This window comes from Pseudochaenichthys georgianus, chromosome 13 (assembly GCF_902827115.2).
Source record: "Pseudochaenichthys georgianus chromosome 13, fPseGeo1.2, whole genome shotgun sequence".
NCBI classification, from domain to species: Eukaryota; Metazoa; Chordata; class Actinopteri; order Perciformes; family Channichthyidae; genus Pseudochaenichthys; species Pseudochaenichthys georgianus.
In genome coordinates, this window is record NC_047515.1 from 16,058,839 (window position 1) to 16,072,992 (window position 14,154).

Below are 14,154 nucleotides of genomic sequence, written 5' to 3' on the forward strand. Positions count from 1 at the left end.
TGTGTGGGTGGACCTGTGAGGACAGTCTGGTTTTACCAGTTAAATAACATTTACACTGACGACAATGGAAACAACATACCAACCTTCCACTTACACACCGGTGAGATAAATGGGTGCAGTTTCAGTAGGACGCCTCATTGTATTAGGCAACAGAAGACAAAAATACAACTTATTTTTGTTAACATTATCCCTTTATTGAAAACCACAAAAGCCATTTTATGTCATAATTTAATTTTTAAAAAAAAGGTTCATTCACAACAGAAACTCAGCAGTAAACACAATCATAGGGATGTATATTATCTGAAGGCCTAGTGCGTCCTTTGTTCTCAAAGAGCATGTCAGAGGCAGTTAGGACAGTGATATCAGTCCCTTTTGTATTACGCTGTTACAGATGAAATACTTTTGAATGACTGATATCATTTAGTGTTAACTACACATATGTCAACAAACAATACATACAGTAATTCAGCACAATGCATGATGATCAAAACACAATCGGTTCAATAATGAATTTCCACCTCAGTAATAAAAGTGGCCCTCTTTGAGGAAGTAATAAAAGATTTGTCCATTTCCAGTGACGGGCTTTGGTCCTATTAGTCCGTTAAAACTCATTCAAATGTGCCAAGTCTTTAAAAACAAAATAGTCCAAAAAGATCTTGAATTTCCTTACTAGTACTGACTTGGTGTGTATGCCACAGACCCAGGTGGGGGTACTGAGTAGGCAGGCTGGTAGCCAGGCTGGTAGCCAGGCTGGTAGGTGTAAGATGGCTGGTAGGAGTAAGCAGGCTGATAAGCGTATCCAGGCTGGTAGATATTTCCATTGTTGTATACAATCCTCTCATCTGATTCCTGTGTGCGGGGAGCGTGACGGCACAGCAGGATCACTCCCGCAGTGAAAAGCAAAGCCGAAGTCACCCAGCCGATGTAAAGAGCCTCACCGAGCTCCCTGCGCTGGGCATCGATCAGCAGAGGGTTGTAGAAATCCCTGATGATGACATGGGCGGTCCAGGACACAGGGATTATGCTAGTGAGGCAGGCCAGAAGGAACAGACAGCCCCCAGCCACAAGAACAATATGCTTGGTGCGAGCCCGATGGTCCACAATTTTGGTACATTTCATTCCAACTGCTGAAACGACGAGGGCGAAGCAGGACAGGGCCACAGCGCTGCACATCAGACCCCTGGCAGCCTGGAGGTCCGGGGGCAGAAACAGTAGAGAATCGTACACCTTGCACTGCATTCTGATATTGGCTTGTCTGTAGCAGTTCATCCACAAACCTTCCCACCGAGTCTCCATGACAATGATGTTCTCTTCTATGAACGCTGTTACCTTCCACATCGGCAGGCCCGTCACAGCTGCCACTCCAATGAGTCCAATGAAGCCGATGATGAGGGCCACTACCTCACAACAGATGGCATCCCTACGGTCCTTCTTCTCAACTCTCCTTTTTTCCTCTTCTACAGAATCTTGATAATCGGCATATGTCTTGGCCTGCTTCTCATCGTAGTAAGAGCCTGCGTAAGATTGAGGCGGCTTGCTGTAACCACTGTAAGCAGTGTAAGTGGCCATTGCTACCACAGAGAGCCAAGGATAGACCTTTGGCTGTTCCCTGCCGGCTCTGGAAAGAAATCTGAGGAGAAAAGCAAGTCAAGGAACTTATACACCCAGAAAAAGATGCTAAGTATGCAATGCAATCTTACTGGTTGAGCTGCTTCACAGCCAGATACATGGGAACACAACAGAGAGTGGCGCTTCTTTGAAATGCAAATGCAATCACCCGACAAACAATCAACCATTTGGTCTCATAAGTAGATTTAATCAAAAACAGATGGAATCACTTTATGAAGTAACTTTTGATCCAAGCAGGTTGATCAAAGCATTTTTTGAAATATGGTCAAGTTTGAGACATTTCAACACCACTTTAATACTACATTGAACAATATTTTAAATGTATTTATTAATGATGGTTCATAATCTAAACAGAAAACTTGCTAGCGAAAGCGTTACTATACATGAAAATACATAGTCTAGAATCTCCTAAGTGTCACCAGTTAGGAGCTAAGACTTGCTTGATAACATGTGTGGTGTTGCCAGAGCGGGGATCGGCTCACGTAAAAGGCGTCAGGGGTCTGCGGCGATGTCTGCAACCCCCCTCATACAGGTCTCTGTCTAAAACAATTAGTATGAAATCTAATTTTGGATACACATGTTGTCAAACAAAGAGTCCACATTGTGTCTTTTTTTAGAATAGTTGAGAATCCGTTGTCTCTCAGACTGTAATCTGATAGGATGATCTCAGAGATGTCAAACTGCCTCCTCCTTCAAATGTAACCTGAGGCGATAAAAAGGTGTTGAGCATAGAAACCCAAGTAGGATTGGTTTCATTGTAACATGTGCCAGCCATTCACACCTTGCTACTGCAACACTAACGTTTTCCTGGCCTGCCTTTAGACAATCTGTACAGTTTTGAAAATATAAATATATCTGCATTTGGTAATAATATTAAATATCTGAAAGGTAATACCAAGAGGTCTCAAAGGTGTTGTGGGAAATACAATCACACAAGTGAATAAGGACAAAGCACATGTATTTAGCTCTGACTTATTTTGTGTGACTATAGTCTTAAATTATTATCAAATCATAAAGATTAAAAGCATTTGAACAGTCAAAATTACAGTTACAAAAAAAGGCATAAAAACAACATTATAGATTATATAGTTTTTCCTTGTACGATGTGAGGGTCTAAGGTCAGAGGGTGTCGCTTTCTCATACTGATATTCTGCACAAAATGTGCTGTTGTATTTACTGTATAGTGTCCTTACTGTAAGGTAATAATTATATGTACAGCACTTTGGCTCGACCAACAATCGTTTTTAAAAATGTGCTATATAAATAAAACCTGATTTGATTTGATATATAGACAGTATAGAGTGGTGCGAGAAATGTTAATATGTTAAACTGATTACTTAATAAGCATATCTATAGTCTAGAATAGTTTTATATACAAAACATATATTCAGGAAATAATTTGGACTGAGCATACAACAATAGACATGAGAACTATACAAGGAGTAACGGGTACACAATGTACATTTGAAATGTACAGTAAGAATGATTAACATGTGTAGATAGGTAGTAAAACATTTATATTCATATATAAATGGTACACTCTTGGCCTTATAGTGTGACCTTTGTTCAGGTAGCATTATTCAAATATTCTGCAATCATGCGAAGTGGAAGATGTACAGTTCAGTTCTTTACACAATATTCTTGATGCTTATAAGAGCTGGATGGCGTCCTCCTAAGGTACACGCTCCCCTCTTTCTGTATGCTCACCACAATAAGATGCACATCAGTATAAGGCTCTTCCTCCTTTGATCTACGTCTGCAGTAGCTTGACAGAAGGATGACGCCGGTGATCAGCAGCATGCCAGAAGTGGCCCAGCCAATAAGCAGGGCCTCTCCCAGCTCCCGTTTCTGAGAATCCACCACCAGTGGGCTGTAGAAGTTCCTGATGACGGTGTGGGCCACCCAGCTAACGGGGATGAGCGTGGTCAGAAAGGAAAGCAGATATAAGCTACCCCCTAAAGCCAAAGTGATGTTCTTGCTCTTTGGGTTGTCGCCACAGCAGTTGCTCTTCTTGGTCCCACATCCTGTGACGAACAGGGAGAGGACCACCAGGACTATGGACACACACGAGCCCCTGGGCTGCCTGCAGCTCTGGGGGGACAATCAGCAGTGAGTCGTAGACCTTGCACTGCATGTTGATGTCGTCAGTAGCAGTTCATCCACAAACCCTCCCAGAGTTCCTCCATGACTATGAGATTAATTTAGATATGGTTCAAAATATATATGGACAAAGTTTTGGGGGAAAAAAACATACAACATTTCAAAACATCTCCAACCTGACTTTGGTCTAATTCAGTAGAATGGCCCATATAGTGGCGGGAAAAGTACAATATTTGCTTCTGGATTCAAACCTTGGACCTGGATTGTGGTGGACTACAAGTATAAAGTAGCAGGAAATGTAGTACTATTAATATTTAATTTGTTTTACTATACTTTTAATCCACTGCAAGTACCTCAACATTATAATTAACTACATTATTTGAGTACATATTATTAGTTACCGGCCACCACTGATTAAATATGACATTGTCCCAGTAAACACATGATGCATGGCCACCCTTATGCATAAAGCACATTCCTGAACAAAACTAATTTGCTTCCCATGTCTATCTTTGTGCATGTGCTATTGGCATTAAGTTGCACATTGCTATGGAGTTAGAAATGCAATGTAATAATGTTTTCTGAAGTGAAGTTTGTCTTTAAATTATTAAGTCTCAGTTGGCTTTAATGTCAGAATCAGTATCAGAATACTTAATTTATCCCGGGGTAAAATGGGTAAAGCTATAGCCTACCTGACTTATCTGTTTTAACTTTTTTTTTTCTAATAGTCTATTGATGCTGCTTCTGCTATGAAAACTACCATCTTAACGTACAAAGACAAAAATGAAACATGACCACCAGGAAGATGGTTTGCTTGCAGATAAGGAGCAACAATGGGAGATTTCACATTAAAAGAGCCACTCCTTTATTTAAACATGAGTTGGTCCTGAAAGCTAACACCCTGTTGGTCACTCTGTTTCTGGAGAGTACCTGTGACAGGAAAGGAAAGGGAGATACAAAAAGATCAGGCAGGAGGTCACAAAACAGGAACAGAAACTGGAAGCCTGTCAAGCAGGTTTGCTGAGTGATACCATTGTCACATCATAGCTGCTTCAAATGTAAACAGATACACTCAAGCTGCGAAGCCTGAAGTTGGCCTGCAGCTAACCTAACAACATCAGATGTGCTGTTAAGTATTTTCTTTAGATATTTAACCATAATCTGCTGGCATTGCAGTTCTACATTTAGATTTGAGATAAATTGGGTTGAACGTGATGATGCAACTCGAAGTAACTAAGTACACAGACATTACACGGTGAGATGTGCTGTGGCGCAGATAGAAATGTAGAACAACATCAGGCTGTGTGTGCGCCACCTGCTGTATGTAAATGTGTCCTGCACATTTCTGGACCCCAATAAGTTTGAGATATTTGGAAAATATTTTAAAAGAAATTAACTGAGGTTTGTCCCCTTAATTTTACTGAAGTGTTCAACTAGAGAGAATCCTATACATTCCTTTCCGTTAACTGTCAAGTGGGAACTAAGTATTTATTTTTTGTGTGTCTCTTGTTTTACTACCATACTGTTATGATTGGCTGTGAATAAGAAAACATGAAGGACAGACCACTTATTTCTATTTTGGTTTTTTTGTTGAGAAAGGGGCAGGTAATATAAGAATATAAGATTATTTTCTTCTCCCGGCTCCTTTCCGGGTATGGTGTGTTTATAGAGACATGTTTTGTAAATAATTATTATACCATGAACTGATGGTGACTGACACAAGTGAAGTGATCAACTAGAGAGAATCCTATACATCTAGCCTTTCTTTTAATTTGGGGTAATATAAGAGTCTGTTGCATCATCAAGGAAACCCTGTCCCATCTCCTCACTCTGCCATTCAGCCCTGCATCAGATACTGTCGCTGGCTATCGACAGCACAAATAAGTCTGAAGTGATCTTCCCCTTTTATCTGAAGGAGCCCCAGTGCTTTTGTGGTGAGGGGGCTCCTGAAGCTCGGGTGACAGGATGTCCACAGAGCTCAGAGACAAGAGAAAGAAGAGCGGGCTGTGGGTGCCATAGCTCAGTCAGGGCATATTTACCTTTGGATCGATGATGAAACGGGAACAGACAAAGTGAAATTGTGTAAAGACAGTAACCCTGGAATTGTGAAACTCGATTGTTGAGGTTAGGTATTTACCACAAATACTTAAGGATAGGTTGTTGGGTGTCGAGACCAACAAACATTTGAGGAAATCAGTGGTTACCATCCACAACATGACATCTATACTTCAATAGGATTAATGCAAACACAAATGAGTGAGATGAGACGTTTTATTTGATTGGTTGTCATGCAAGATATTTGATATCATATCTTGATTAAAGATTGTTGGTAAGGTTGTGATTGAATATCCCAGATACTGCAAGTGTCTTTCAGTTCTAGCTTGACAGCACTGTTCATTTTGATTATGCATTTTTTTCTCTGTTATTGTCATGCAGGTTTTGTTTGTGACGGATGAACGTGCATTTTATTCCTTAAAAATCATGACATTTGCCAGACAACGAAAAATAGCTGTGCTTAAACATGCAAGAGAAAAACCCCTCAAATGATGAAATTCTAGTGAAAAGCAGCTCCATGAGCTTGCCTTGGGTTCTGATATCATTCTTCTTATTTAGCCTGATCGATTTACTTTAACTCCATTGGAGACATCACATACTCCCCATTTTAATTATTCTACATTTCAGTCTATAAACATTTCTCCACAGATGTCTGAGCATTATTCTATATATTTTTCTAAACCAAGTGAGAGCATCGGTCTGACTAAAGACTTTCCTATTCCCTGTGATAATTGGGGTTTAGCTCCTTCGCCATCTTTCAGGCACCTCATCAGCCGTGGCTTGAAAACACAAAGTGACTCTAAACGTCTTCTTAAGACTACGATTTAATTTCTCTTTTGTTTCGGCATTTCAGTCGGTCTTTTTGGGGGGCTTTGAGGTTGGAGTCTTTCAGCTGCATCGTTTGTCGTTTTTGGCATGTCTGAGCACATCGTCTATTTATGTTTTTCCCTCGCATCACAAGTTTGGGTTTCACAGATGCTTTTAGAGCTGTAGGGGACGAGTTGGACTGTTGAGTGAAACCAGTAGACTGTTAATGTTGAACCACACAAACCAATGAAGCACTACAGGGAGGTGCTTTGAATTATAAGTAGGAAACAACTGTATTTATTATGATATCAATACATATTTCTATATACACACAGTAATAAAAATGCAGTCTTAGTAGCACGATGAGTTGTTTACAAGTATGTCCTCTTTCACTGTTCAGGCATACGGCAAGTCTTTCCCCTTGATTGCTTGAGCAAATTTGGACTTTCTTTGTGAAAAAAATAGTATTTCTTTCCAACAAATTCATTTACATATGAATAAATAAATAAAACATTGCTTTGTGGTCAATTACAGTGGACAATCTGTTTAAAATAACTAAATAACTAATAACCGTGCAAATTCCCTACAACACAGACGGACAAATTCACAAAGAGTGGATTGTGGTGGAGGATGGCACCATCTCGTTGCTCATCACGTGCGATCTGCACCTTCTCAAGGTTCGACACAAGATCACATTGAATATTGCGCTAATGGGGGGGGGGGGGGGGCTTATGGGTAGACAGAGTTGAAAAGATGTGTTTTGAGGCGGGACTGAAAGACTGTGAGGGACTCAGAGTCACGGAGATCTTGGGGGGGGGAATTACAGAGCCTAGGAGCTGCCACTGAGAAGGCTCTGTCCCCAAAGCTGCAGAGTGTGGATGTGGGAATGGATAGGACCGTGGGGGTTGATAAGGAGTGAGAAGGTTTGTGAGATAAGGGGGGGCAGATGGTGGAGTGCTTTGTAGGTGAGGACCAGAATGTTGTAGTTGATGCGATGGGAGACAGGAAGCCAGTGGAGGTCTTTGAGGACTGGGGTGATGTGATGCCAGTTAAGAGGGGGGCATTTAAAATGTTTTGGGTGATTCTTATTTTATTTGTGCATGTTTAGCAGCCAGAAATGCTGTGTAATCCTTTTGTGAATTCGCCCCTGAGTGTGTAGGTACATGTTAAGCATGAAATGTAACATTGAGCGTTCTTTAAATGGCAATACTGAAAAAAATACAAGGAAATGGTTTCACAGTAAGACAGCAAGCTGAAACAGCAAATTCAAGTAAAGCAGGATTATGTTAAATAAAAACAAATAAAATTCCCCTTAGTGTCTGTGAATGGGTCCTTTTACATAATCCCAATATTAAATGTAACGGAAAACAACATATTTTCCAGGCTAAAAAGATAGCTTAAGACTGTAAAACAAGAGATCAAAATCATATATTATACAAAACCATAAAATATGCTCCAAAAACATGTCAGTGTAAATTCATGTGTACAAGTACAGTAAACTATGCAAGACGAGACTGTCCTTTTCAGTTATTCTATGTCTTTAAGGACAAATAATATACAGCCCTTAACTATGATAATATCGGAGTCATGTAGACAAAACAAATATCAATGTTCTCACAATAACCACATTTGGCAACAGCAGGCAGGACTATAGGTTGCTGCCCAAATGTGCAAACCATGCCAATCAAAGCCACTGATCTGAGTCCATGATTGTACCATTAGTTCATATCTCAAAGCTTACACCTGACTTCTATGTAACAGCATTTGATTTGGGATAAAGCTCCCTCATTCTAGATTCCTTTATTGCTCCACAGATGCTCTAATCTTTACAAAAAGCTATCAGCACAAGTAAGGTAAGGAAGTATATATCTTCTACTAGCTGATATGTCAATGCCCATGCATTGTTTGTGAATATGACTGATCCTTATGGAGCCCAATGTAAAGCTGTCCTCTTATGTGCCACAGTCTGGGGACGAACGGGATTGCTGCCTTTTGACCCAAATCTCATCGTCCTCCATTTGCTTTTGATCCTCCACGTTATCATCGATCACTACGCTCTGCTTCTCTGAGTCGGACAGCCTTACATCGTCCGGCGTCCCACTGGCCATTGGGGACTTAAGGCTCTCGCTCTGCTCTGTTTCTTCACTCTCCAAGGACAACGCCATGATGGAGGCCTCCAGGTTGGCCTTAGTGGACAGCACTCTGGCTGACTGGCTGAACTCGTCATCCTCATCACTTAGGATGTCCGTCTCTTTCACCTCCTCCTGGTCTTCGTATATTTCTAGGTCAAACTGTTCTTCCACCCAGCGATCCGTGTCTCCGGCTAACTCGGGCTGCTGCTCTGGGTCTTTGTCCTGCTGCAGCAGCTTTGAGTCGGGCTCCTGCGTTGAAGCAATGTCCTGGTCTGGCTCAACGTCAAAAACAATGTCGGTGTCTATGGTGAAACGATTGCGCACTAACTTCCTCCTGCCCAGGGTCCTGGTTGGTGCAGATGCTGCAGGAAAAGATAAAACAAAAAGATAAAATAATATGAATATTCAATATATAGTGCCAGGTTTTAAGTGCAGTTTCACCGCCAATCCAGCTCCCCCCCTGCTCATACTTCAATCCTCCTAGACTCCGAGCTTGGAGAATGGAGGGTAGGAAGAGTTAAGAAAGGAAGTGGGAGGCAGGATGGAAAGCAAATCCCTAAGCTGGTGGAAAATACCTAAAAAGAAAAACTAAGACTCCACTTTTTTTGTTCTAACGAGGCCAAAGCACCCAATCTGTCAGGTAAGTAGGAACATGTTTAAAATCAGGACACTTGACTCTGTAGGGTGATTGCAGCCCAGCCTGGCATTTACCTGCTCTATTTATGGCGGGCCGGGCTCCCTTCAGGGCGCAGAGGCGCTTTCCTCCAAAGGGCACATACTGCTGGTTGAGGGGTAAACTCTCTGTCTTAAGGAGCTGCCGGCGGTGCTTTTCCCTCAAGATAGAATGGACTGTCTTCAGGAAGTCTTTTCTGCTCTCTGGAGAACTGAAGGGAATAGAAGAGCACGTTATCAGTTGGTCACTCAGTAGATAGCAGCAGACAAGACCGTATCAGTGACTTCAATCTCCAGTGGTCGTCATCAGGGCAGATACTCACCTACAGCACAGCTGAAAGGTCCTCTCTGGCCTTCCCTCGGACTCAGACTTTGTGTGGACAATCTCACACATGGAAGAGCCCTCCCCATCTGAGAAAGTAAAACACAAACATGTCATCTCAAGAACAGAGCATTCCAGAAATAATGATTTCAGATGTATTTCATCACAGTACCATACATTATTTATTATGTTATCTACCTGCGTTGGCCAAGGATCTGACTTGAAGGGCGTCAGTTGGGATCATGTGACGGTATCTGAAGGGGTCTTTTTCTTCTGAAGATGCAGAGACCCGATGGGAGCCTACCTACAATCAGTCAAACAAAATTAAACTATATTAGTGATCTTGCTTTTTCAACCTACTGGAATGATTCTGAAAGTGGCACAAGGGAATTGAACATTTTAAAAGGGATTTACAATGCTTTAACAAAATCTGTGATATTTGGCTTTGGGTTGTGCCGATAGCTTCTTGCTTGTGTGCAAACCTACCATTTTCTTTTTCTGCTTGGATCCGTCCTTGCATACAAAGACCACTCCTGTTTTGAACACTAGGGAGAAATGGAAAGACACATCAGTTATCACTCAAAGCTGAGATGACTTTAGTATGAGTTTCCTCCCAGATGTGGTAATGAGTAGGCTTGATATACCAAACGTAGCAATCTGGGGCTCTTTCTTCCATTTTCCTAAGGAGGCAGGGGGGTTGATCCAGGTCACACTGGTGTGAAGTAGCAGGTCCCCCATGGACAGATCAGCCACCTGGCAAAAGCAACAACATATCAGAAGTCACTCTACATGTATTGTTTAGATGACAGGACAGAACCAGGCCACGTGCTTCCAACCGACCTCTTTCTTCTCACCACTCTGCTCAGTGATAAGCAGATCGAACACAGCTCCAAACTCCTCATGGATCTTTTGCATCTCGTTGATATGACTGGCAACTTTGTTCATGGCTTTCATGGCAACTGCAGACAAACAGAAAACAACATGGTTAGCGTTGAATTGGTGTGACCGTATGCTTTCACCCACATTCTCCACGGTCAAAGCAATTTCATCTTTTCAAAACAGGTCTTACCGTCCAGATGGTAGTGCTCCTCGCTGTCTGGGTCTGTGAGCGAATACAGTTCCTTGAGCAGGAGGGGATACTTCAGCACCCTCTGGATGGGTTTGATCAGGTAGGACTCCAGGGTGGAGGAGTGCTGCTGCTTGGGGTTGCGCTCTTCCAGGAAGGCCTTGAAATCGGTATCGGTTTTGGCTGAAATTATCAATTAAACACTTATTGAACACTTCTAGACAATATTGTCCATTATTTTGTCCTTTCCAGAATGAATTGTTGTGTTAACTCTTTGGTTTAAACAAATACTTTTGTTCATGGTTTTTAATTCACAGTAATAAAGTTTGTATTTATATTGGAAATATACATTGTTTGTCTAAGGTGCTGAATATTAACCAGGTTAAGTCAAAGAGACTCAGCCGTTTCTTGCTCTTAGTAGTAGTCATTTTATCTAAGAACAGGCAACCACAAGTAGGCAGTAACATACATGAAGTGCTTCAAAAGCTTTACAGCACAACAACATTGCAAACACAGTACAGTCAGTTACTAGTCAACAGATGAAAGGTAAACAAGCAGCAAAGCAAGACAGGGACTGGGTGTACTAGCTAGAGAACAGACTGTTCAACACTGCTGATTATATATTTGCAATAATACAGGGCTTTTTATCCCAGAGAGCCACCAGCTTTGAAGTATGCAGAGGTCAAATGGACAAGTGTCTGGCTGACAGATCTATGGAGCCTTGCAGGAGATGGCAGATGCATCTTCTCCTTTGAGCCAAGGAGGAATGTTGACCCAACAGCACTTTACTCACCCTTTACGAGGACCTTGGGGACTTTGGTGTGGCTGGCGCAGAAAGCACTGTAGATTTTAAAACGGTCTGCATAGTACAGGAAAGAGCCTCCCAGGGAGAAGAGTATTTTCTGTCAAAAAGAGAAGATAAGTTACCCAACCAGTAAAGACTTTATGGGAGTTTTAAATGCTTGTTGATGATCCTATCTTTTGGTGTATGTTACTCAAAAAGGGTATACCTTAAACTGATCCACTGTCTCCAACTTCTCTAGATCTGGAACCAGTCTGGTCCCGTCTTCCAGGGTCTTGAGAAACTCAACCTGAAACTCCAACATTTCCGCCAAGTTTCCAAACAGAACATCCAGCTAGAGGAAAAAGGTATTTGAAGAACATCAAAATCAAATCCCCTCATTACACAGTGTTCTTCTGTAATATTTCTCAATATCTTTTTCTGGTGCATACACTAGACTAGAAGCTCTCGGCTACGGTTAGAGCATGGAAACCCTCAAATTATAAAACCAAATGTAATGTCAGTATTGCAAGTGCATGTAAAACTCCTCTACTTTTCAACCTTCCACCTGTCATCATCCACTCCTCAAACACAGCTACTCTTCACATGATTATGTAACGTACTTTTCTAAGAACATTTAAACAGTTTTGGCATTTAAAAGCCAACTACCCCTCAAAGGCTGACAGATAACATTTGACATACCTCATCCTGTGTGAGGAAGGTCTCTTTCTGCAGGGGGGTTAAATATCTCCCAATGAGGCAATTGAGATCCTGTAAGGCAAGAGGGAATTAAGTTTGATCCAGGGTTGACGAATCATAAGGTGGAAAACAGACATGAAAGAAATGTGGCTTTGACACAAGTCTTTAATATTCCTCACTACAAACAGTGATTGAATCACAGGAAATGTTCCTCTTGGATCAGAGATAGAGTAAATGCCTTTCTGCATACACTTCAAAAGGGAAAGTAGCGATAAAAACCCAATCAAAGAAAAGACTATTACTACAGTTACCTTGGGTGAACTGTAGAGAGCATTTGAGATCAATTAGCAACACTTACAACAAGTAGTAAATAGACCATCTAACTTCTCCAAGAAGGCTGGCTGGCACTTTAATTTACATCCCTCTTATTGTTAATGAACAATTAACTATGTATGAAAAGAGGAGTAGCCTAAGATGTGTTTGTAATTAAGATTTAAATAATTAGCTTGAAGGTGTAATGTTTACACTTTGAATAGAAAGAATAACATAAACCTGTTTCAATGTGAAGTGCTTTAATCACACCAGCATTCTGAACACCTGATAATCAATGTGTGGGTATGAGTTGTCATGGCAACGTTGCATGCTTAAAAAGCTTGTAAGAGGCATATTCATCCAAATTGGTCAAAAAAGGAAAATATTTAAAATGTGTATTGGTAGCTTTACACAATGCCAATATGTGCTGAACATAGACTGCCACCGCTGAAACCACCAGGGATATGATAGGTATTCGTATTTCAAATACGCTTAACAAACACATTACAATATGATTACAATTATTGATTTAAGTATAGTTCCTCTTCATTTATTATTTTTCCATTATTTAGTCTACCCCTAAAAAAGTTTATTTATTGACTTTTCATTCCTGTATAATCATTTTGCGCAAAGATGGCACTGTTTGTCAGAGTACTTCATCCTTCTGGGATTTCATGAAGAACAGCTCCAACGCCTGTGTGTATGGGAACACCTCTGGTGCTGGTCCATTAACTGCCAGTGTTTCCCACAGATCTGTTTCCCACATATCTGAAATATACTTGGGAGGGGTGGTGTTAGCGGGGGGGGGGTTGAGGTGACGTGCAACAACATTAACCTTTCTGTTGGTCGCTTATTAGCAGACCCTTCACGCGATGGCAGAGCGAACGGGTAACAGGCAGGGCCCATAATGATAGCCCTATAGTTTAAATCTACTACCCACACATGAACATATGGAAATGGGTTACTATTTAAAAAAATAAATGTGATTTTTAGTGGGGGTCGACCTCAAATCCTCTATGGGGGTCCAGGGGCATGCCCTCCCGGTAAGATTTTATTTTTTATTTTGGAGTTAAATGCATCAATCTGGTGCATTTTGAGGGGGAAATAAAGAGACTAGATCTATGGAAACACCTATATTAAACAGAACTGTATACATTTCAATAATCATAAAATCATGGCCATAACCAATAACATACCATTTCCAATATGAAAAAAACACTGAAACTTGTTTATTAATTTATTTTTGGTTAATTTATAGTTGTGAGTGTGTCTGTGCTCCTGAATCAGCCTCTCCTGTCTCCCTCCTGCTCCTCTTTGAGGCAGCAGCAAAGATTAGTTTTCCCTCAACAAGTTTTAAAAGTGTATCTTACCTTTTTTCACCCAGTTAACTTTTTATTTATTTATTAATGCATATTTTACTAATCACATTACATTTCATTTAGCTGATGCTTTTATCCAAAGCGACTTATAATGACCGATTACAGGGACATTCTCCCTGGAGTAACTAAGGGCCTTACTCAAAGGCACACTAGTGGTGGTGTTCCTGGCGGGATTTGAACTCACAGCATTCCGATCTTCA

General features: G+C 41.1%; 2 protein-coding genes and 1 pseudogene across 4 annotated transcripts in view; all 3 read right to left on the reverse strand.

Moving 5' to 3' along the window:
* Nucleotides 1-271: 271 nt before the first annotated feature.
* Nucleotides 272-1,606, reverse strand: LOC117457370 (claudin-8-like). The gene has a single exon (XM_034097418.1). It carries the CDS (start codon nt 1,567-1,569, stop codon nt 670-672), a length of 900 nt encoding a protein of 299 aa, XP_033953309.1. The 5' UTR covers nt 1,570-1,606; the 3' UTR covers nt 272-669.
* Nucleotides 1,607-3,249: 1,643 nt separating this feature from the next.
* LOC117456976 (claudin-17-like) lies at nt 3,250-3,815 on the reverse strand (annotated as a pseudogene).
* Nucleotides 3,816-6,856: 3,041 nt separating this feature from the next.
* The window catches only part of LOC117457369 (rho guanine nucleotide exchange factor TIAM1-like), a 65,421-nt gene continuing 58,123 nt past the window's right edge, over nt 6,857-14,154 (reverse strand). For all 3 annotated transcript variants that reach the window (XM_071205109.1, XM_071205107.1, XM_071205108.1), the window contains exons 17-27: nt 12,267-12,335; nt 11,794-11,919; nt 11,577-11,685; nt 10,787-10,966; nt 10,558-10,676; nt 10,362-10,470; nt 10,200-10,262; nt 9,916-10,017; nt 9,719-9,806; nt 9,435-9,607; nt 6,857-9,085 (exon numbers count right to left, since the gene is read on the reverse strand). In XM_071205109.1, coding sequence (XP_071061210.1) covers nt 8,544-9,085; nt 9,435-9,607; nt 9,719-9,806; nt 9,916-10,017; nt 10,200-10,262; nt 10,362-10,470; nt 10,558-10,676; nt 10,787-10,966; nt 11,577-11,685; nt 11,794-11,919; nt 12,267-12,335 — 1,680 coding nt within the window. In that variant the 3' untranslated portion in view covers nt 6,857-8,543. The remainder of the gene's footprint in view (nt 9,086-9,434; nt 9,608-9,718; nt 9,807-9,915; nt 10,018-10,199; nt 10,263-10,361; nt 10,471-10,557; nt 10,677-10,786; nt 10,967-11,576; nt 11,686-11,793; nt 11,920-12,266; nt 12,336-14,154) is intronic.